General features: G+C 38.8%; 1 protein-coding gene across 6 annotated transcripts; it reads left to right on the forward strand.

Annotated features, from left to right (window-relative positions):
• The first annotated feature begins 39 nt into the window (after positions 1 to 39).
• Positions 40 to 23,602, forward strand: agtpbp1 (ATP/GTP binding protein 1). Of its 6 annotated transcripts, XM_026342686.1 has the most exons (28): positions 40 to 173; positions 1,191 to 1,329; positions 1,581 to 1,639; positions 2,989 to 3,119; positions 6,797 to 6,864; positions 7,267 to 7,330; positions 7,448 to 7,594; positions 8,144 to 8,275; positions 8,421 to 8,514; positions 8,664 to 8,701; positions 8,960 to 9,168; positions 9,274 to 9,451; positions 9,686 to 9,727; positions 10,456 to 10,556; positions 11,346 to 11,462; positions 11,635 to 12,416; positions 12,948 to 13,031; positions 13,205 to 13,294; positions 13,510 to 13,658; positions 13,911 to 13,998; positions 14,467 to 14,611; positions 15,141 to 15,291; positions 15,641 to 15,821; positions 15,983 to 16,112; positions 16,600 to 16,731; positions 17,841 to 18,017; positions 18,971 to 19,122; positions 22,421 to 23,602. In XM_026342686.1, the coding sequence occupies exons 3-28, from the start codon at positions 1,608 to 1,610 to the stop codon at positions 22,599 to 22,601; spliced, it is 3,795 nt and encodes a 1,264-aa protein (XP_026198471.1). In that variant the 5' UTR covers positions 40 to 173; positions 1,191 to 1,329; positions 1,581 to 1,607; the 3' UTR covers positions 22,602 to 23,602. The 6 variants fall into 6 exon arrangements, with proteins under 6 accessions (XP_026198471.1, XP_026198469.1, XP_026198472.1 ...); XM_026342684.1 differs by lacking the exon at positions 1,191 to 1,329 and having other exon boundaries at positions 47 to 173; XM_026342687.1 differs by lacking the exon at positions 1,191 to 1,329 and having other exon boundaries at positions 47 to 173; positions 22,424 to 23,602.
• The last annotated feature ends 471 nt before the right edge of the window (positions 23,603 to 24,073 follow it).

Below are 24,073 nucleotides of genomic sequence, written 5' to 3' on the forward strand. Positions count from 1 at the left end.
CGGAGCGTCGCACTCTCGCGTTGCTCACTGGCAGCCCCCTGACAGTTGGGGCTAGTCTCATCACAACAGTACCAGGGCGTTTCAGGCAACGCTCACACACACACACACAGTGGCAGCCCCCTTATCTTGGAGTGGATCCACCCGGACTGGGACAGCAGTTTCTTTCCATTCAGGTCTGTAAAATTGTTTGTGTCGTACTGTTGCTTCAGCTTACACCTCCTCTGTGCTCCTTATGTAGCATGTTTGTTAGCATATTCCACCGTTAGCTAGCCCTCTGGCGCAGACAGGCAGCCGTTAATGAGTGACTAGTCCAGCAGGTGCAGCGGCCAACAACCTCGGCTAGGTTATCTCATTTAGCATATTGTAAAACCGTCTTGCCCATCTTTGCTAACAATAGCAAGACAATAATACTTGGAGATGGTGTTATCGCAGCTTATCATATTTAACTACATTAATGTTTATGGTCTGTGGAAATGGGCAGCAACCGCTACAGTGACAGGGTGATTGTGACCCAGCTAGCATCTTGTCATCTGTTATGTTTAAGCTAAATTGGTTTTCGCAACATGTCATCTTTAAGATAGTTTATTCCTAACATACGATGTACTTAATGGCCTGACATTACTCAGCTCATATTCACCAGAGCGTGACCTACAGTAAGATGCTGTCGTTGTCTGGCTGCAGCTTTCTAGTAAGAAGGGGGTGAGGGGCTTTGAAAAAGCCTGTCTGACGTGTTATGGATAGACAGCTTGGTTAAAAGCTTATTTTTAAATGACAATCGTGTTTAACATATGCTTTGTTATACTATGTTTTTACGTTCATTTCTGTTGTGGGTTTTAATTGTGACATTTTTAACATGCCATTGTCATTTCAGCACACTATGCTTATTATGAGGAACAACTTTATTTTATCTGGGTCACTTATGTTGACTGATAGCTTCAGATTTTACAATACAGCCATATTTCTCAGAATTTATCTCCCTATAATGCTGCTGCATTCACTGTCTGACCGAATCTAAAACTCTTGGGAGAACTGTGAAAATGCATTACATGAAACCACTGCTGTAATTAGTTTATTGCCTAATGATGTAATAGTTTTTTGCAATACGTATTCACCCAAAGTTGTGTAATATAATATAGCCAAATGCTGGTAATGCTTTTTCATACCTTGTGTTCAAATTACCTTGTCTACAGCTCCTTTGTCTCTAGACACCTGAGATCTACAGCATGTTGGGCAGTCCACTTGTTTTGTGTGAAATCAGTCAGGAGTTACTGTGTATCTGAAAGGAATCCTGTTCTGGTACAGTCAACATGAGCCTGCACTCATTGCTAGGCAGGTAACACCCTGGACAGGCCGCTGCAGTTTGTTATATGGTTAACTCATCAGGAGGTAGCAACACACGCAACACAGCTGAAGCCAGTTACATTTTTACTGTCATCCGGCTCTGACTACAGTCTGAGATCACAGTTGAGAGAGTTCACTGGGATATCATTTGGTACATTAAGAAAAGGTTGATTACTGTAGTTCTTAAAATGTTTACACCGGTTCTTTATTGTCAGTCTATATTGTCTTTTCTTTTGCAGATGACATGAAATGTTGATTTGGTAAAAATGAACAAACCCAAAATGGCCACAGAAAAAGGGTGAGTTAATCTATTTGCTATTCCATGGCAAATTTAATTTTATTTCATGCACACACACACACACACACACACACACACACACAAACACACTTGCAGGTTGTTATATGTGTATGGGTTTGTATACCTGTCACAACCATCTGTTCACATATTCACTCTCTCTTTTTTACTGCTTATCCTTACTCTCCTTGATGTGATTGTGCTGTTTTACTATTTTACCTTTAAAACAGGAAAACCTTCTTTGAGCATGACCAGTATTTGTCATAACGATGCCCTGTGTGTATGTCCAAGAGAAATTGTGTTTCTGTGTGAAAGGCAGAGCAGGAGTATATTTTTGCAACAGAGCAGTATGTGTAGATAATTACATCACCTAGCCAGAATCAGCAATGTGTATTTTTCATGGCTAAAAAGTAATAATACATAATATTAATCAGAGACAATATACTTGGAATTAATATTTTGGTGTTTTTATTCTAAATTTGAATATACACTTTATTCATTTTCTGGTTAATCAGTGTCTTGAGTGACTTATCCAGTGTGTTTATTTTATTTTTTATGTTTTCATTTGTCCACTCTTGCATTACTCCTTTCATTACTCTCTCCATTTTCCCAGTTCTTTTTTTCTCTCCCCCTCTCTCTCCAGCAGAGAAACTCTATTTTTTGCCTGTCTGTCTGTCTCTCTCTTTATAAGGACATATGGGAAACTCTGCTCCACTGGGTACAATCAGAGTTTTAATTCTCTCTCCCAACAACTGACCTCTAACCTTGTGATTCCAGCTGAACTCCACTGAACTAAGATTATAAAAGGAACAAGGGTTGGTTTTCCAGAAATAGTGAACAACTGGAAGACTACTTCAACAGCCAGCTTTATTAAAATGGACTAAACAGAGTCCGACTGAAGCTGTATGTAAACATGAAATCTATCCTTAGCACTGAACGCCAAAAGGCTATTTTTTGTCAAAGGCATATTTGACTTACTGTGGCTATACACAGTATTTGAGGGGCTGCTTTGATTGCGCTTGAGTGTCAGTGCTAGCTACTTATATACAGTTGTGATAAAACTGATCCATCACCTCTTCCATTGTAAAGTGTTATAAGCAGGAAGTCATAACAGATTTTACTTTCAGGACAAGCTCTTGTATTAAAGCATATATTTACTGTGTTGGCAAATACAACATCATGACACATTATGCTGTGTGTCTTCCATATGATGATGTGTGATCTTTCCAGGTCCACTTGAATTTGCAATATTTATTTATACTTTCTCCGAATGTATAAACAGGAGTGGTTTTATAAATAGATTTCCAAGTCTTCCAAAAGGCAAACAAGAATGTGTGCATGTCTGTTTCCAGTGTTCCCAGTAACTCTAGGATCCTGATGCTCCTGGGCCAACTGGAGAGGATGAATGGAGAGGCCATGGTAAGGGATGCTGAAACGGCACGGCAGGTCACTGCAAAGATACTTCATCTCATACAGACACAGGGTGAGAGCACACACACACACACACACACAGACACACAGATACACGGACACACAGACATACAGACACACATTATAACATGCAACTAAGACAAAAATCCACTGTCAGGCTATTCATATCTGTATAGAGGCAATATTTTTAGCTTAATTGTAATACTTTTAATAATGAACAGTGCTGTCACCCCTTGGCAGTCTCCTCATGCATTTATGTTTCAATTGCAACAATTAATGCAAATTCAATCAGTCCCTATGAAGTCTACACGAACTACAATTTGTCCAGCCACTGCAACTTTTCTACACTCTACACATTATCTGACTACTTCACGTTTGGCATGCTATAGCTGCTACTGCTGCTGTGAGTGTAGACATATAATCCATGCAAAAATAATTTAACCCCACTATTCACCCCTTTGCAATGCCTCGTTGGAGCAATGATGGTTTCAGGTTGCTATTGGCTAACCGACCTAGCGTGAAGCACAGGCATACTGGATGTCGTGTACTCCTTTTTTTTTTTTTTTTTTTTTTTTTTTTTTAAAAACACTCCTTTTGCATTGTGGCACTCGCAATGGACAGGTACAGAACAGTACCAAAATGCAGTAGAACCATCATTCTTTTTATTTTAACCCATTCTCCTACCTTGTTGAAACCTGGTGCCTGTGTGACCCATAATGCTAATAAAGTATATTATGCTATTTTATTAAATCCTAATGTAACCTTGAGCTTTTATCTTCAAGAGATGAAGAGTTATGGTAAACTAACAAGGGCAACTCCACGCTACTGTATTTTTTTTAATTTTCGTATGTGCTGGAGAAGACTGCGCAGCGATCCGACTCTCCCATAATCAATACGAGATCTTGGCAAAAAAAGAATGCAACTCTGGACGAGAATAAATGTTGAGACATTGCAGAAGCCTATTGAAATGATGCCACAGTGAATGTGTGCTGTAATCACAGCTAAAGGGGTCAACAAATTGGACGGGCAGTGTATAAACTCCAGCTGTGTGACTAGAGATGGGTTTATGCACTCGTAGGCAAAGTGTGGATAGATTGATAAAGTGTCTCCTGATCTGGCTCTCTGATTACTCTGTTAAAAGTAGAACAGAGAAGAAGATCCTGTTCTTTAGATGCACTGAACCTCATTATTGTGTAGTACAGACTGAAACATGAGTGTGGTTTTCTGTGTTTCTGATGCAAGCTTCATAGCTCTAGTGCTTTAACAGTTCCTTAATTGATTTCACACTAATAAAATAACCACAGTTTTGATGCTTGTTTATACCATCTACAGTGTAAAAACTTCTTAAATGTGATGATTGCTGCTTTTCTCAATTTTACATAAATTTAAATGTAATACTGTATAAATATATTCGTATCTTGGACTGATGGTCAGACAAAACATGGCATAATCTTTAGCACATTTTATGTCACAATTGATTGGTTGTTTAGGGTATAAATCTAATATTGATGTTGGTGATATTCATGGTTATTTTCATTTATTGGCATTTTCAGCGTGTATCACTTGCGTCTTGCCTTCTTTCTGTGAATTCTGCTGAATCATTATGTAGTATTTTCAGCCTCCTGGCATGCTTTGCTTTGAACTCCTTGCTGCTTACTATTGTGTTTTGTCATTCCGTTTCCCACAATTTGTTGCTTCCTCCCCCCTGAGTTAACTCATAATTAATCCATCATGGCTGATGAGCACAGGTGAAAGGCAGCTGTCTGTACCCTATCAACAGTGATATATCAGCTGTTCCTCAGGCAGCTGTCACCCTGCCTGCAGCCTTGTTTATGCGCGACATGATTTGGGGGAAGTAGGGGGTCTCTGACCTACTTCACAGTATGACAGTAACTATATCCCTCATAACAGACTTTGTTGTTCTCTTGTCTCATGTTCAGAGTCTTAGGACTTTAGTGGAAAGTCCACAAGTACCAAGAACAAGGATGATGAAAAGAAAGGGTGGGAAAAAAAGTCAGCAGTTGCAGGTTGTTTAGCTAGAAAAAGACGTTGTATATACCTGATGATAAACTGTAAAAACGCAGCTCCATGCCATGTTAGTGGAGAATGAATTTATTATTAGAGACAGACGTTCTCGTGTCTGTTTTAATTGAGGGTTTGGCAGGTTTCATTTTAGAGTTAGAGAAAGGTGAGAAGCAAAAGAAATGGAAGAAGACATGATGTTTCCTACACAGTTGTTGGTTTTCTGTAGAAGTAGTTGGTGGTTTATTTTAATATTCTTGTAAAATGCAAGGGAGGGTCTGTTAACTAGGTTCATAGTGTCATGCCCCTGTGCACAGAGTGTTATTTCTCGGCCCAATTGATCAGTTGAGCAGATACTTCTAGCCAAAAAAGGATACAGAAAAGTATTTAGTCATACTGTAGAGTATCAAACTCTTAGGTATTTAGCTTCACAGCAGACAGACGCTATGAACTTTAAGAACTCAAGAGGCAGTAAAAGTGGAATTTTTAAAATAAGCTTTGGTAAATATAGCTTTGCTATGAAATGGAGCACTGTAGTACCAGGAGATACTGTCAATTTGTGGTCCCCCAGCACCCACCAGGTAGGAATAAATAGTGAAAATGTACAGAAAAAATATTTTCAATTGCAAGTTACCAATAAAATGTAATATAACATAGGGAGCAGTTCTCATTGATTTCCTGGTTCTGTGGGTTTGATAACAGCTAGGGGAATATTGTACATACACAGCTACACTATGGTACTACACCACACTGAATTGCCATTTAATGTTTGCATTTATGTAGTACATTTTAAATGCATAATATGCAAATAAAGAAAAAATGTTCAATATATTTTATTTGTTAGTGATGTATTTATTTTTCAGGATAGTTTGTGTTGAAATGCTGTTTTTTTTTTTTTTTAAATTATCACTTTATTTTCACATGCTAAGATACCCATATACAGTATGTTTGTGTGTCTGTGTACAGACACATCGGCAATGCTTCTGTAGTTTAAGGTTCACACACCTTTTGGTAAACGTTCATAAGGTTATGGGTATTTTTTGAGAAAACTGCTTCATAAAACCAAATAACACAATAAAACCCACAGACACTAGCTAAATGAAGATAAATGAAAGATACAGCACATGCTTGACAGCTGTTATGTCAGCTGTCAGGTTCACCTGCTGTTATGTGTGTGCTATCAGTCACAGTATGATGCCAAACATAGAAAGCCCTCTGAGGTGTAATATCGTCTCCAAATGATATACTTAACAAATTTCTTACACATCTGCTGTCATACAATACATCACACAGTGTAGTTGCATACTAAAACTAACTAGTTAAAAATACACATGCTAAGTATAACTGATTTTAGAATGGAACATAATTATCAATGCCCAATTTTTTAGGTATTTGCTTTTGTCTTGTATTAAAGAATTATATTATTTATAAGTCTTTGTAAACTTTAATGTAAACTTCAAAAAGTCTGTTTTCTAAAGTTGATGTCATTATTTGTTTCCTACTTTAATTAGGGTTAGGGTTAGTTTAGGAGTTAGAGCAGTTCCATGTTCAAAGACATTCCTTTGTAATAATTATTTTCCACTGGCTATTTGACTGTACATTGGACCTCTTTAATCGTAGCAGAGTAACGGTAAAAACAGCCTTTACTGTTTGAACGGCTGGTTGTCTTTGCAATTCTGACAAGTTTTACTTTGTTCTGTGTTACAGAGAAGAGTGGAAAAGAGGTGATGTCCAAAGGCTCCAGTGGCATGGAGGTCATCCTGGCTTCGCTGGAGGTCAGTGCCCTCATTAACACAACTTGACATGGCACCTTACTACATGATAACACTGTAAAATTAAGTTTAGTCAGTATTTTTACCTATGCCAGTCGAATCTAATAAAGCTTGTTGCGGTTAAATAATGACTCTGCTCCTTTCTTTGCAAAAGGGTCAGTATTTATTTGCGTCCGTTGTTTCCCTCTGATCTTGGTGGATGGGGTCATTAATATAGTGTTAGACTCATGATAAACATCTGCAGGACACTGCAACTGATGTCACATTGATCAATGTGTTTGATTGGGATTAGACTTTGCACCAAGGATGGGTGACATTGATTCATTAGTTAGCAATTATCTCTCTGGAGGCATAGAAGAAGTAACTTTACTATAGGTTATTTAACCGTGTTTGTGACTTTGACAGAACATCCGGGATGTCCAGACCACCCTAAATATTCTGTGCATTCTCAGTGAGCTGTTGACTGTGGGTGAGCTGAGTTTGGACTCTTTCTCCAAAATGTATTTTCTGGCCAGTGTTTGTAATCTCTATCTGAATTAGATTTGATCTCATTTAATGCTATTTTATTGGTTCTTTTCTCTTTTAGGCAGAGGTCGCAGGGTGGGAGTATTTGTATCTAAAGGAGGAACAGGAATATTATTTCAGCTTCTGATCACTGCCAGTAAAGAGTTGCCTCCAAGTGAAGAGCTCATGCTGCAGCTTCATTCCCTGCTGGCCAAGGTTGGCCCGAAAGGTATGCTCTGTGTCACGGTGTAATGCACACAGTAAACCGATAGATGAACTGTAATAGCTTCTAATAATTGTTTTCTAGACATTTCATAGAGTATGCTTTTGACACTGTTCCCCCTATTTAACTTTGTTGCATGTCCAAAATACGAACATTTATGACAGCTTAAGTCTAATCTATGCTGTGCCCTATAGAATTTCCATGTAAGCAAATAAAAGTGGCAAAACGTTTGTAAAACCTGTTTTTGAGATGTTTTAGATTATTTACATATTTGCAGCAGCCCTTTTCTTCCACATTGCTACATTTCTTGACATATTACTGTCACCTGAAGATCAGTTCAATATTGTGAAACCAGCAGCGGTGCCAAATGCACCACCTATTTTTATGTATATATGTGTGTATATACTTGTGCATGAAACAGTCACTAAACCTGTTCTATGTATTGCTGATACTAGTCAAAATCTCCACATAATAAAAAAAAAAACATCAAAAACAAAATCTCTCGATTAGTCTTCTGCATAGTGCATACTGACATTGCAGCCTCTGTGTGCTCAGACAGAAAATTTGGAGTGAAGTCTCGTTTGAGTGGAGCTCTAAACATCACAGTCAACTTAATGAAACAGAACTTACAGAATGCCAAACTGCTTCTGCCCTGCCTGCAGGTTCTCAGGGTTTACTCAACCAACTGTAAGTCATTTTACACTTCTCACAGTGTGACCCTACCTACTTAAAGTTCAAGACGATTAGTATCGAGAAATACTGCAGCTAACGTATAGAAGACCAGTACTTTTAAAAGTTCAGTTGTATTTGTTGTCTTTCTCTTTATATGAAGCGGTAAATGCAATTTCTTTGGGAAAGAATGGCGTGGTCGAGCTCATGTTCAAGATTGTCGCACCGTACAGCAAGAAAAACATCAGCCTGCACAAGTGAGTATCTGTTTCATTCATCAATCAACAAACCATTGGCATTTACATGATACATCTTCTTGACCTGTTTCAGAGTTTTTTTAATTATCTGTCAAAGATGTTTGTTTGACAGACCATGTAACCTATTTGCATTGTTTCTGAATCAACAGGGTAGCTCTGGACGCACTAGGAGCTCTGCTCAAGTCCAGTGAGTAATGGAGCTTTAGCTGTACTTCTGTAGCATTGACTTTTGACTCTTCTCCTTCTGCACTCTCTTATCTCCATCACCTTTGCGTGTCCTTCACTGTGGAAGCAGCATTGAGCATAAATTTCATGTTATATAATCCCCCAGCTTTCTGCTTCCATAGTTTTCACTTTATCCCATTCCCAGTTTGTAAAAGTTTGTAAATGTTGTGTAAAAACGTCATCTACTAATACTTTCTCTTCTTCGTCTCTTCCCGTGCAGGAACAAATGCTCGCCGTGCAGTGGATGGTGGACATGTGCCTGTCTTGCTTGCTCTGTACCTAGATTGGCATCGCAATGATACACGGCATCGCCATATGCTTATTCGCAAAGGGCTTCTGATCTGCCTCAGGAACATCACCAACATCAAACTTGGCAGAAAAGCTTTCATAGAGGCTGATGGCATTAGGATCCTCTACAACACATCGACTGTGAGTGAGAGTGTTACATACTAATGGCAAGAAGTTAAAGCAACACAGTAATGCTGCACACACAATGGGTCCAAGCTGCTCTCTACTTTCTTCTTTTACTTTTAGGAGTGTCTCCCAGTACGGACTCTGGACCCTCTGGTTAACACTTCCAGTCTCATCATGAGAAAGTGTTTTCCTAAAAACCGTCTACCTGTGTCCACCATCAAATCAGCTTTCCACTATCAGCTGCCACACATCCCTGCTGCAGGGCCTGTGGCACAGCTGTACAGCCAGCCTCCTGGGGGTGAGAACATAGACTCACAAACACACACCTCACAAGAGTGTGCCCCAGCTTTTCATAGTATACGTGCAATGGTGATAAGTAGGAACAGACCAGATATACCTTTTATTTATTGCTCTTAGATTCAATCCTTCAAACCACACAAACACACACACAGCAAAAATGCTTATATCCCTGGACCGAGTAAATGGTTAATGGCAACACTCTTGACATTGCTGCACACAATGTGCCTTACAGGAAGAACAAGTCATCAGCACAGCAGCAAGCCCTTAAAGAAGGGTAAGACGTACGTAAGACGCATCTCCATCCTCAGATTACATAGACTCACTCACCACTGCTTTCTCATTTACCCCATGTCACACTCTAACTTCACTAAACTAACACATGATGTGTTAGTCATTAAGACGTAATAAAGGCTCACATTGCGTAGTGCTTGCTCGCTCACGGGTAGACTTAAGTACATTTGCTGTACTTGACTAATTTGCTTCCTACATTATATCCACAGGCTGTCTGTTTAAATTTTGATGATGTACAGCAGTCAGTTTTCTCCCTTTATGTTTTTGCCCAATGGTTAATCAAACAATATTAAATTAATTGGAAATAGCAATACTTTCATAGCGTCAGCTTTAGTGCGTGTTATGTTTTGATTTATCTATATTCCCAGAAATATCAATAAATGTAAGGAACTCTGTAGAACAGTGTAAGATTGTTAGCTGCTGCTGTTATTGCTTTTACATTTACTTGTCAGTGAGATCACAGTATTTGAAGAAATATACTCAAGATTTCTTCTGTCTTCTTTCACTCATATCTTGATCATGGCTGCTTCACATCTTTTTGTTAACATTGTCTCTGTCCTTGTCAAAACAGTGAGAGTCAGTGACCAAAACAGTCTAACTTCTGCTATTCTAGTTATGTGCCAGATCGGTTAAAAGATCACAACATTCGTTATAGTCGGCTTTAAGTGAAGTCACCTGTGTAACTTATGTGTATGTGCATGTTGTACCCAGTGGATGATGTGGTGGATGAAAGCGATGATAACGACGAGACAGAGGCAGACACAGAGAACGATACTGAGAATGAGGAGGATGAGAAGTATCATCGCACTGTGGTAATATTCAGTACTCGCATACACAATCCACATCTCACGTCATAGCAACATGTAATTTTACTACTTAGTATTTCCCTCTGATAGATAGTAGTGGTATAGAAACTGTGCAGGGTGTAAATATAAACATCTTTACATTTTTACAGCAATGTAAAACTTCAAAGTTATGATGTATATAATATAACTATGGCTAGTTAGCTAAAATACATTAAATTAAAAACATGTCGTTGTTTCAGTTCTGCAACAGCTTTGTAAATATCTGCCACCTACTGTTGCATCATATGTATTTATATATATATCTATATATGTATATTTGACCTTTTTCATTATATTATATTTAATCTCCATACATTGTGTCATTTAGGATAGAATTTCTCTGAAGTTTCAAACTTTTAAGTTTGAACCTATGATACAATCCACATACAATTCTTAACATTTTCAGCAGAGGGCAGTCATAACACACCAACCACAAATCACCAGTCAGTAAGAAAACATGTCATAGAAGTCAGTCTTTCTGATATGTATAAACAATTACTGATTTGATTCATCTCATCCAGCAGCTCTTCCCTAACCAAAATAAACCAAAAATATGGTAACACAGAAGTGTTGCATGAGATTAAGAATCTCACTTGTGAGATATTTTTCATTAACTTTAGATCTTGTGCTACTTGTTACACAAAATAATAATCAGAAGTGAGCAGCACACTGGATCAATAACTCCAATCAGCTAAAAATTCAGTCATTTCAATATTTTCATGTATGCATTTGTTCCCTTTTAATCGTGTCATTCAGAATGATGACATTGAGACAGACCTAAACAAGCTACATCCCAAGAAGAGCGCTGGTCGTCCATTCGAAGAATTGAAGGTCTATGAGAGGTTCTTTCTGGAGCTATCTGAAGACTTTCAGGTCAGTTTAATTTTTTATTTTTTGCACAAGGTGACAAGGTTTGGTGACATGGTGATGTGAAGTGCACATTTACAACCAGATGATTCAAAAAGAATTGAAACTATTGATGCATTTTCCAGTATGTATTGATCTGTTGATCTTTTGAGAAAAGAAAAATGTTTTGTTCCTTCAGGGTTATAATTTTGAATCCTCAAAGAGTGCCTCTACAACTTCTTCATTATCATCATTCTCCTCATCATCAGCAACTCGCTCTGCTCGACCAATCAGAGTACCCACAGCTCAAGCCCTGTCCCCAAAGCACACCTCCCTATCCAGTTCCCAGGAGGACTGCAACCCTACTAAAGGAAAACACACTGAGACATCTCCATCTTTTCCTAATCCTGCCCCCCCTGTTTCCTTACCACCTCTCAAACTGGACACTATCCACCTCACTAAGGACCAAGACAAAAAAGAGGTAGCCCACATTGCTTCCCCAGATGGACAAACAACCTTGTCCTCCCTCACCACATCTCCGTCTCAAGGACAGAGCATAGAACAGGAACTAGCACATGTGTTGGAGTCTGTCTCTCTAGAAGAGGAGAGGGCTCTGAATGCAGAAGGAGAAATAAGAGGAGTCAAACAAGAAGAATCTCCAGTCAGTGCCACAAGACACATACAGTCACCTCTGCTCCTGGGAGGTATTGCAACACGCCGTGTGGGAGGAGGAGGCGGCAGTAACTGGGGTTCAGATTGTGGCTCAGAAGGTGCTGAGGATGAGATAGGGGAAGGAGCAGTTCTTGAGGTACCAGACACGGCCCGCCTCCTTCCACTGCATGACCCTGACCTTTATGTGGAGATGGTGAAGGGAACACAGTCTGTACCACAGTATGCTGAGGTGGCTTATCCAGATTACTTTGGGCATGTAGCCCCAACATTAAGGGAACCCCTTCTGGAGAGAGTGTATGGTGTACAAAGGTGAGATGTTTTAATAAAGTATTTTGTTAGCAAAAATCATTGAGGTATACATCAGAAACCATGCAATTGAAGGTAGAATAAAGGTGAACACATTGATTTGAAGTGTTGTTGGGTTCTTCATGCCAAGAAAATAATAATAAAAAAAATAAAACAGTCAAACTTTTGACTTGGACTGTTAAACTTGTATTGTGGCACTCTAGAGAGACATTTTTGAGCCTCACTAACTGTGATGTTTCAGTAATGCTTGCTCCAAGGGCATGTTGTGAGTCACATTTCCACTCACAATTTGGAAAAAGTTCAGTTCAATCAAGTTGTTAGACTGTGGTGTTCTGCATGGCTGTCCAAATAGGCTTTTCACTCGCATCACAGATTGTAAACTACACTTTTAACTTTGCTGCTAATAGAAGGTTAAAGTGGTAGGAAAAGCTTTTTTTTTTTTTCTTCTTATTGCTTTCGTTCTTATTGATAAATAATATAATGGCATGTTATCTATCTATTGTTAACCTTCTCATTGTGGGTCTAACACTGCAGGTCTAAGATATTCCAGGACATTGAGAGGTTGATTCATCCTAATGATATCCTGGATAAAGTAGTTTATGACCTGAACGTTCCTAGGTGAGTTCCTCTTGATGAGTTGACTAACCTAGACAGCACTGCTTCAGCATCTGTTACAATGCAGATACTGAAGCTGTGTGTCCTTTTTCTAATTCTAATTCTCATTTGTGTATCAAGAAAAATATTTGTCTATTGCCTAAATTTATGTTATTATTTTATTTTACATGTTTCAGTTGTCCCGTGATTGAAGATGATGGTGAATCACTGAAGTTCAACTCTCAGTTTGAGTCTGGTAACCTCAGAAAGGCAGTTCAAGTTAGGAAGCAAGTATTTATTTTCTTCATCAATTAGATGTACAGTTTTAATTAAATCAGCTTGTATTGCAATAGCATTTGCAGCTGTGGTCAACTTTTACTATATCACACTTGCAGGATGCCAGTGTTACATAAGTAAGATAAAAATAAAATATATTTTCTGTCCATGTTGTTTATGGTTGATGATGTTTTACTTCATAGTTTATCTTGATTTATTTCTTCAGATATGAGTATGACCTTGTACTGAATTCAGACATCAACAGTAATCATTACCACCAGTGGTTCTACTTTGAGGTGAGCGGTATGCGTGTTGGAATAACCTACCGCTTCAATATCATCAACTGTGAGAAGTCAAACAGCCAGTTTAACTACGGTAAGATTCAAAACAACATCTGGGTATAAACAGACATGAGACTTTTTTCACACTTGGTCTGCTGTATATGAGGGCATTTGTCAGCTAAAAAGCTCCAAACAGAGCAATATTTTGATATTTTGCTCGGGCGACATATAGCAACCTATGTGTGTCTATGTGTCACTGTGTGTCACTGTGTGTCTGTGTGTGTGTCTGTGTGTGTGTCTGTGTGTGTGTCTGTGTGTGTGTCTGTGTGTGTGTCTGTGTTTGTAGGCATGCAGGTGCTGATGTACTCGGTACAGGAAGCAATCAGTGGCAGGCCTTGCTGGATCCGAACAGGAACAGACATCTGTTACTACAAGTACGTATTTCAAAATACCATTGATAAGGTATGTTTAGGAGGGTAAAGTGGAAACGGTACAGTTCAGTGTCACAGTTACGTCACAGTTACATCACAGTTTCATACAGCATACCAATTATTCCATGCTGCATTTACTAGATTGTAATGATCAAATATTGTATACTGTACTCTTTGTATAGCTCTAAAGCACTCTCTTGACTACTTTATAGTTCTACACTGAAAGGGTATTGTGAGTGCAATGACCTGATTACTGCCTATCTTTTAAAAGAGGGGGTCACCATGTTTAACTATAGCCTCAGTGTCACCAAAAGTGACATATACAATATTATAAACCTGGCAGAATTTATGTTTGTGTTGTTGTAGTATTGATAGGTTATTATGAACCTCATAAAGTGACTATTGAGTATATGTGTTTACAGTACTCTAATGTACAACATTTGCTCATGAAATGTCCCTCTTCCTCCATAGGAACCATTTTGCACGGAGTTCCATTGCAGCTGGGGGTCAGAAAGGAAAGTCGTATTATACACTGACCTTCAGCACAAGCTTCAGCCATAAGGATGATGTGTGCTACTTTGCCTATCATTATCCTTACACATACTCAACTCTTAAGGTAGTATTACAACACCACAAGAAAACATTAGCATTTAGCAGTGTACAAATTGTGAACTCCACACGCTACCGTACTAGTTCTGCTGCCTGCAAAAATTCTAAATCAATTCTTATACTCTCTGCATAACTACTACTCTATTACTATTGTAAATAGAATGATTAACTGATGTTTTGGTGCCACTTCATACTGTGTTTCTGTTTCTCAGCTTCAGCAAACTACACAGTTCATCCCCAGATGCACTTGTCTATTGATTGATTCTACTGTTTTCTTTCCATCGTTGATCATTTATATGACCATATCCTAGCTCAGATAATTACTGTACTCCCTAAACTACTGTTCATCATCAGTACTTATGTGATTATGGTTACACATTGGCTTTGTTTATCTAGAGTAATGATGTATTGATTATAATTTGAGCACCTATAAAGAAGCCTAATTTCAATGACTTAATTATCCTAATAAACAGCCAGCGCAGCAATGTAGCAGTAACATGTAGGCTTAAGTTGCTTTTCTGTCATTGTATACTCAGATGCACCTGTCCAAACTGGAGGCTTTAAGGACCCCTCAGATCTACCTAAGACAGGATGTCCTTTGTGAAACCCTGGGGGGAAACGCCTGTCCCCTTCTCACGATCACTGCCATGCCAGAATCCAATTCCAATGATCACATTTGTCAATTTAGTAAGTAATTAATATGTTTGTTAGCAGGTAATCATTTGATCACCACTCCTCTTTTACCCAAGCACAAACAGTTACTGCTCCATGATATGTTTTGCAAAATGTTAGATTCTTAACTGGGCAGAAATGTTTATTTTATACGAATTCAAATATTAGAGCTAATAATTCTACATGAGAACAGCCCTTAGGTATCAAGGCATGCAAGTACTTCTAAAATAGGTTTTCAATCTGCTGTAGTTCCTCGCTGCTTCTCAGCTGTGAAAACCTCAAATTGAGGAATGTTTGTCTTTTGTTCTCATTCTATCTTTCTCTGGTTGTTTTTGCTTTGCTCGCTCTCTTCCTCTGTCTTCAGGGAATCGCCCATTGATCTTCCTGTCCGCCAGAGTGCACCCTGGAGAGACCAATGCCAGCTGGGTAATGAAGGGCACGCTAGAGTTCTTGATGGGCACAAGCTCGCTGGCAGCCAGCCTGAGAGAGGCCTACATTTTTAAGATTGTCCCCATGCTCAACCCTGATGGTGTTGTAAATGGAAAGTGAGTCTAGGAAAGAAAAGATTTCAAGAAGACACACTAAAGACATCTGCTGAACCTAATGCTTTATGTACTGTATGTTGATACACACAAAATTTTATCTTGAAGGACTTTCTAACTGTTGATCTGTTCTGTACCCTTCTACCGTCTCCTTTCTGTTGTAGTCATCGTTGTTCTCTGAGTGGAGAGGATTTGAATCGTCAGTGGCAGAACCCCAATCTTGAGCTACACCCTACCATCTACCACACTAAGAGTCTGCTGCAGTACCTTGCACATATTCAAAGGGCACCACTGGTATAATTTCTAATTAACTGCACTTAAATTGCTTGGTGTGATTTTGCGCTTTGCTAAAAAAAGCAAAGAAAATTGCCATTTCACCTCCATGTCAGCTGCACATACTGTTTGGCTGCATGTCCAAATTAAAATTTTATCATCAGTAAAGCCTGAGATTTACTCAAAGAAAATGTTCTCCAGTCATCCTAGCACAGTAAATATAACACAACTTCACAGTTTCATTTTGATAATAATACAGACAAACTGATATGAGATATTGCAACTGTTCAGTCTGCAGTACTTGTTGTTTTCTTTGTTTGCTTTATGTATTTACTTATTAACATATCAATGTGTTGATTATTTTAAACACTAGTAACCTAGTTTGGAAAAGACAGATTTTGGTTAATTGAGCAATTCAAATAAACTCATTCCTTTGTCCTCCTGCTTTCCTTGTATGTATATGTCTGTCTGTGTGTGTGTGTGTGCCTGTGTGTATATGAATGCACAGGTGTTCTGTGACTATCACGGTCATTCCAGAAAGAAAAACGTCTTCATGTATGGCTGCAGCGTGAAGGAGACTGTCTGGCAGTCCAATATTAGTGCAACATCCAGCGATCTACAGGAGGACCTTGGATACAGGGTAACACAATGTGTAAAACTCGGCCTTTGTCTCCTCTATTTCAAATCAGTTAATATTAATAGCATTGAACTAAATTTCAAATCACCTATATCAAGTTATTGTCTCAGAAAAAAAGATGTTATGATAGCAGCTTACAGGTACAATGTATTACATTAGCATGTCTGTTGTGTTTAGTGTGTGAATTGAAATACTCTTCCTGTTTCCCTCTGCTGAGAACAAATTCTAACACAGTTATACACTTTGTGGTACTTTTTCAGCTATTATATTTTACTCGCCGCCTATTTGTAAATATTACTAACTAACTAACTCTTTGTCTTGTCCAGAGTTTATTATTCTGTTATTCTGTTAAGTTTATAGTATTAAGTCGACCCCCAAATTATTAAGCCCTTTATGAAATCAAACAAAACCCTTAACCTTTCCATGGCATTGACCATAACAAAGTGAAAATAGTTAAACTGCTTCCGAAAGACAAGGAAAATTTGACTGATGTGCTGAATTAAAAACAATAAAAATTGACAAGGGCAAAATTATTAGTCCTGCATAATTTACTTCTTTATTGCTATCTTAATCAAACTTGGAGGAGATTTTGTTTGTGTTCTTTTGTAAGCAATGAAACTATAAACACTTCTAGTTATGGTCATTTCTGTGGAAAAGTTAAAGAGTTTTGTTTCATTTCAGGAAGGGGGCTAATGATTGTGGGTTTAGCTGTATGCAGTGATACCTAATTGACTTTTTCAGTAACCAGCTCTTCTGTGGCAAACATGTTCAGACATTTAGTTTCACGTTGCCAATTTCACTAATTTTACTCTGCAGTGGGGAAGTGCTTTATTTTACATTCAACATTTAAGTTGTTGAGGTCAAGAAGTATATTTTTTTACTGAGCAGGATGCCCGCAAAGAAGCCAGTTCAATACAGAGTTTCCTTGCGAACAGCCCATAGCAAACATTTTGAATTGTAGCAGTCAATACTGCTTCTTCCCTAAACAATTGCTCCTTACATAAGCCAGCCTTTCCTGTACAGTTATTTGTTCATACTATAAAATGCCCGCTGATGCGCTTATGCACACACACCTACACAAAAACATTTCAATCATTTTTCTGTGTTTTCAGGCACTTCCTAAGATCCTCTCTCAGATTGCTCCAGCCTTCAGCATGGCGAGCTGTAGTTTCGTTGTGGAGCGCTCCAAAGAGTCGACCGCCCGTGTTGTTGTATGGCGAGAGATAGGAGTACAACGCAGCTATACCATGGAGAGTACACTCTGTGGCTGTGACCAGGGCAAATATAAGGTTAGGCTATATTTGATTTGTTTTACAAGGACTGTTTGTTGTAATGCAGTTAAATACAATAACCCTGCATTTAAACATTTAATTATTGTTATTGTTAATTCTTAGCTATTGAAGATGTTACAGCATTGTGGAGGTGTTTTTGTTTTATTTTTGATTTTGTTTTCGTGTCTTGTACTGTAACGGAGATGCCCCTGTAAATCTCCAAGTGTCCAGCAGGTGGCACAGCAGTCCTCTTTTCTCTCTCTTATTGGTCTTTTGTCTTTTTTCATCCTTCCTTTTGACTCATTTACTCCTCTCCCTTTCTGTGTATTTCTGTCCAAGCTGACTTCCTTCCCACTTAATTCTGCCAATGTCAACATCTAACATATCCACAGGCAGTATTGGGATGCCATTTTGGTTCTGATTTGCACCCCTGCTGGTTTGTGTGAAAGTATCCAGATGTGCAGAAACTAGTGTCTGCAAACTAGTGTCTGCTGAACTCTGCCTGCATATCTCTGTGGTCAGGCCAAAGTCTGGATGTTCCAAATGCTCTGCAGAAAAGGAACATACACATTTTTTAGCTGAGTTGTGGGTTAACTCTGTGTATGTTTGAGTGTCACTGCATGAGAGTTTACTTCTATGACTGGACAGTTCTGTGCAGACTTTATTGCTGTTGCAGGTGTGAGCACATATGCATTTTAATATATGCTTCCTGCAAATGAACTATATTAGATTGCTTATGTGTGAAATGGTTCTTCAGCAAGTGCTTTCCCGCATTGAGAATTGAAGTTGTTTGAAGATTGGACAATGGCTCCAGAGCAGCTATAAAAAAAAAGCACATATAATTGAAAGTACATTTGTGTTAGAGCTTTGAAATTGCTTTTTGAAAATATGTGCATATTTGGAGTCTGTTTAATTGTAATGTTTATTTTGGTGAACTGGTAGTATTTGAATTCTCTTTGTTATGTCTCCAGGGTCTTCAGATCGGCACCAGAGAGCTGGAGGAGATGGGAGCTCAGTTCTGTGTAGCCATGCTGAGGCTGAAGAGGCTGACAGGACTCCGCAACCACCAACACTTTCTGGATTTGGAGAGTGATCTCATTGGGACACAGTCTAAAGTGGTCAGGTTAGTAATGTGGAACATGCCGTTAATCACACATATATAACAACACCCAGTTTGTGAACATGGATTCTGTGAGATAATTTAGAGACAGAGAGATAGAAAACAAAGCTCACAAACATACCATACAAAAAGGACTAAAGTAGTTTGATCTCATGAAAACAAGAGGGCAGGCTAAACTGCAGACTTCACAATGTGAGATTTTAGAAATGTTTACCGTTACCAAAAATTCCACCTGGAAAACAGAAAAATGGTTTTCCATTTCTGTCTGCTCGTTAGTGTCAGACACCATTCCCCTTGGCGCTGATAGTCAGCGGTGTGACTGTCACTCCAGCTCTCCTCTGAAGCAGCACTCAAGAACCAAATGAAGACCTGTATTTAGACATGGTTAATGTGAGCATCATTGATATTCTATCAGTGTTCATGTTTGATGAGTGGGAGGGGACTGCATAGGGATAATTGTCAGCAATGTGTAACATGGAGCATAAAACAGCCTTTTTTTCAGGGCCACAATTTCTGATAAAATAGTTGATGAATTACTTAGTTATCCACACAGTGTGCTTTCTAAAATATAAAATGTTAATTATATATTTTTAGCTTTTACTTGGAGTTAAAAAAATAAATGACCATAATTGTGATTTATATCTGAACATAAACTTAATCAAAATTGCTTCTTGCACTGAGGTCTGAGCCTTAAATGTATCAAGCAGCGAGTCAGCAATACTCTTTTTCTTCCTGTAAAATCACCACACAGCTTTATACAGTATCTGATCACCTATTCAAATTCCCTGTTCAGAAATATGAGGTCCACACAGATTAGATTGAACTTCGGTTCCCACAAATAAATGATTAAACTTGGCCAAAGCCAAGCCACGACTACCAAGGTTATCTCAATTTCTTTTTATTTTACAATGTCAGCGTTCTCTCGTCCAAAGATTTGTTAAAGCAGTTGGTTTGGAAGAATGGATTTATACTCAAAACCACTTAATGCTCACGTCTCTTTCTCTCCCAGTGTCTCCCAGTCTCTCTCTTACTAACATACTCTACTTTGATATTGATATATTCATTCATCATTTATGTGCCTGATCATTAAGAGACTCCAGAAGTGTTCTGGTGCTTGCATGTGTGTATGTGTTCGCATAAAGATCCTCTGGGATTTGTTGTTCTCATCCTGAGTTTATGGTTTTATGCGTGAGGTTTGGTATGGTACCACTTAGCATTTAATAGGTCATCACAACAATGATATCTTGGCCATTGGGAGGCATCTGCAAAGAACTGGGTGTCTCGGAGTGGTGAAAGGTTGGATAGGCTGATATACAGTCATGGGTGTGTTTTGCGGGGGGGTAAGACATAATGATTTTGCTGAGATAGAGAGGTTTTTTCATATGTGAATGAAGGTAATTGGGGTTTTAATGTACAAATATGGATCTGTATATTAATGTAGGGATGAGTGCAGTTGGTGCATGCAGAAAATGTAACCCAAAGAAAGGAGAGATTGGGTTTGGTATTTCTATAATAGCCCGTAATGGTTGAGTCACAACTCTCATTAGCAGTTTGGACAACATACATCCAGTTTGGTCCATCTACATCATTACACCCACAAAAACACTTTCCCACACATACACATTTACTGTACATACACTGACGCACAATGTCTTTCTCTCTCCATCTCTCTTCCACGACAACACTGGGTAGCTTGGTGGGAGATCACTGTCTGAGCCCCCTGATCGACTGTCTCACTGGGATCACATTTCAGACCATTAACACCATTAAAAACCCACTAAAGCCACTAAAACCTCAAAGAACCAGCAACCATTTAACCATTAAGACCCATAGGAAAAAACAGTCTCACCAGTCAGAGCTCACAAGCACCATTTATTAGCAGCATCTGTTTTGTTATGATTTTAAATGTATTTAATGTATAATAACATGATGTATAATACACTGCCAAATTAAAAAAAGTCACCACATGAATTTAACTAAGCAAATAGGTAAGAGCCTCCCATTGGATATTACTACATGAATGATTATTTTTCAGCTGGCAACAAGATATTTAACTCTAACTGGTGCAGTGAGTAGCTTCCCATTTCTTAAACAACCATGTCCATCCTGTGGTCATGGAAAAGATGTTAATCTGTTTCAGAAGAGTTAAATTATTGGCAGGAATCAAAGAAAACATCTTAGGAGATTGTTGAAACTACTAAAACTGGGTTAAGAACTGTCCAATGGAAGAAAGTCATGTGGTCTGATGAGTCCAGATTTACCCTCTTCCAGAGTGATGGGTGCATCAGGGTAAGAAGAGAGGAGCTTGTGGGGGCAGTGTTATGGTCTGGGGCTGCTGCTGTTGGTCAGGTCCAGGTTCAACAACATTATGTGACCAAAGAATGAGGTCAGCTGACTACCTGAATATACTGAATGACCAGGTTATTCTATCAATAGATTTTTTCTTCCCTGATGACATGGGCATATTCCAAGTTGACAATACCAGGATTCATCAGGCTCAAATTGTGGAAGAGTGGTTTAGGGAGCATGACACATCATTTTCACACATGGATTGGCCACCACAGAGTCCAGACTTTAACCCTATTGAGAATCTTTGGGATGTGCTGGAGAAGACTTTGCACAGCGGTCCGACTCTGTCAGTACAAGATCTTGGTGAAAAATTAATGCAACTCTGGGGATAAATATTGAGAAAAGCAGAAGCCTTTTGAAACAATTCCACGGCGAGTGTGTGCTGTAATCAAAGTTAGAGGCGGTCCAACGAAATATTTGAGTGTGTGGCGTTTTTTATTTCCTCTTTCCTCTCTTTTATTTTTTTTCTTTTTTTTTGGACAGGCAGTGTATTATAGTAGACATTATGTCTGCATGTCTGTGGGTAAGTTTTTGTTTTTGTTTTTTTGCACTTGGGTAAAATTTATACTTTGCAGTGTTCATGTCAGAGCTTTCTCTCAGTCTGACTTCACATCATAAAGCAAAGGTAATATTATCGTACTAAAATATTAATGTTCCTAAATTTTGTATGAATGCCCTGTGCTACGTTCATTTTATGTTGTTGTGCTTTGAAGAAACAGACATCTCAACAGTACATCTTCAGTGAGCTTCAAATGCATTTTCTTGGGTGTTTTACTCTTTGTGAAATCTGAGAGCTCTTGGTTTTATACATTAAGGAGCAGTTACAGTTTATTTTGAGATGTCCATAGTTGTTCTGAAGTCCTGACAAGGTCCCTTGTCAGCCTTATTCTTATGATTAACTTACAGTGACACCTCTGCTTATACCTTTTTGTTCTGTTATTTTGTTGTCCAGCAGCTGCTCCACCACCTATGTGTTGGAGGAGGACGAGCCGTCCTTTCTGGAGGCGATAGACTACAGTGCAGAGAGCAACGATGATGACGCTGAGCCCGAAAACGAGCACAGCAGTGAAGTTCTCGAGCATCCCGAGCACCTCGATCAGCTGTCCGACTCTGAGACCAATCATAGGGTCTAACACACAGGAGTTTAGCTCCTCTTTGAGCTTAGAACTGGCCAAAGCTTGGATTGTTAGCTGATCCTAAACTACATTTTAAAAAAGAAAATCACACACACAACAAGCATTCAAAACCCACACTTCTTCTGGTGGAAGAAATAGCTTAGTTTTACACCTGAGCCTGTTATATAGACACTTTTTTGTTGGCTCACTGGGGGCAACTGTGTTGCTCCTAGAACCTGCCTTTCATGTTAGTAAGGCTAATGTAGGCCCTCAGTAAGAAGCAGGTTGGATTTCAATGAATGTTTTCACTTTTCACCGTCGCACTCTAACCTTGAAGTGTAACCCCTGACCTCAGACACCATATAGCCTCTGAGATTCACACATAGCTAACCAGAGCAGCAACAGGAGACACCGCTGATCCTTAACTTGAACTCTAGTTCACTTGTTTCACAGACGATCTTACAGTGAAACTATGTGGTAAGGCTGTGGTCATTTGATAGAGACAGTGGTTTCTATAGGTATGTTTTTGAGATGCATCTCACCTGTGACACTGTGTTTGATAAAAACACTCCTCATGGTGACTTAGGGAAACTGGATCTACCACACTGACCAGCTTTGAGATACAACCAACCTGCCTTCTTATTTCCTTTCCTTCTTTTCTTCAGTCTGAACCTGCACGTTAACTTATCCTTCCATTCCATTCCTTGTTTTCTTCCCTCCTTCCTTTTCTTCTGACAAGGCAAGGTATAGCTTTGTAGATGGAATGCAGGGATAGCCAAACAGCTCTGTTAACCTGCAGCTATATTAAGGTAGTATTAAGGTCAGTCATCCAGAGTGTCTTGTAAAAAAAAAACAAAAAAACCTCTCCTCCTCCTATTCAGACACTTGAGTTGTGATCTCACTCCACCTTGTGTAACCTTCCCTTTTCAGTCACTGTGCACGAGGTCCAGTGACCATGTGTTGTCTGCCTTGCTTTATCCAAATGTGAAGTTATTTATAAAGTATCGCTCAATGTTGAATGTCCGTGTCTTTATCAAGACAAACCTTGTATAATACAGGAAGTATAAACACACATCACAGTCTAACAGCGTTGGTTTGAGTCTCCTGGTCTTGCACAGCAGTGATGTAGTGTTGGTGTTCTCATTGTTTTTAATAACAGACAGTATTATAATGTTAAACAGAACTGTAATGAACAAGACACATGAACTGCAGAGAGTAGAAAACCCTTTTGCACTTTGGACAAACACTATATACACATGAAACAAACTGAATGCGAGTAAAACATCACTCTACAACTTTTCACAGTTTGCGAAACCTCAACTTCAGTCACCTCATTAGATTTTAAGTTCTCAGAGCCCAGCCCTAAGCTGGTGCTAACTTTGCTGTGATGTTTTAAACATTATACTGGAATTTGGTTTTCTTTTTATCCTTTCCTCCACTCTGTGTGTACATTGTGGATTTGCTTGGGAGAGACTCATGCATTAAACAGA

Source organism: Anabas testudineus, chromosome 9 (assembly GCF_900324465.2).
Source record: "Anabas testudineus chromosome 9, fAnaTes1.2, whole genome shotgun sequence".
Classification (NCBI taxonomy): domain Eukaryota; kingdom Metazoa; phylum Chordata; class Actinopteri; order Anabantiformes; family Anabantidae; genus Anabas; species Anabas testudineus.

Bases quoted from the DNA above. Each gene is read 5' to 3' on its own strand.
- agtpbp1 (XM_026342686.1), top strand. From the start codon at position 1,608: ATGAACAAACCCAAAATGGCCACAGAAAAAGG. The intron at 8,276-8,420 runs GTAAGTCATTTT...CTTTATATGAAG, and splicing joins CAGGGTTTACTCAACCAACT to CGGTAAATGCAATTTCTTTG. The intron at 16,732-17,840 runs GTAACACAATGT...CTGTGTTTTCAG, and splicing joins AGGAGGACCTTGGATACAGG to GCACTTCCTAAGATCCTCTC.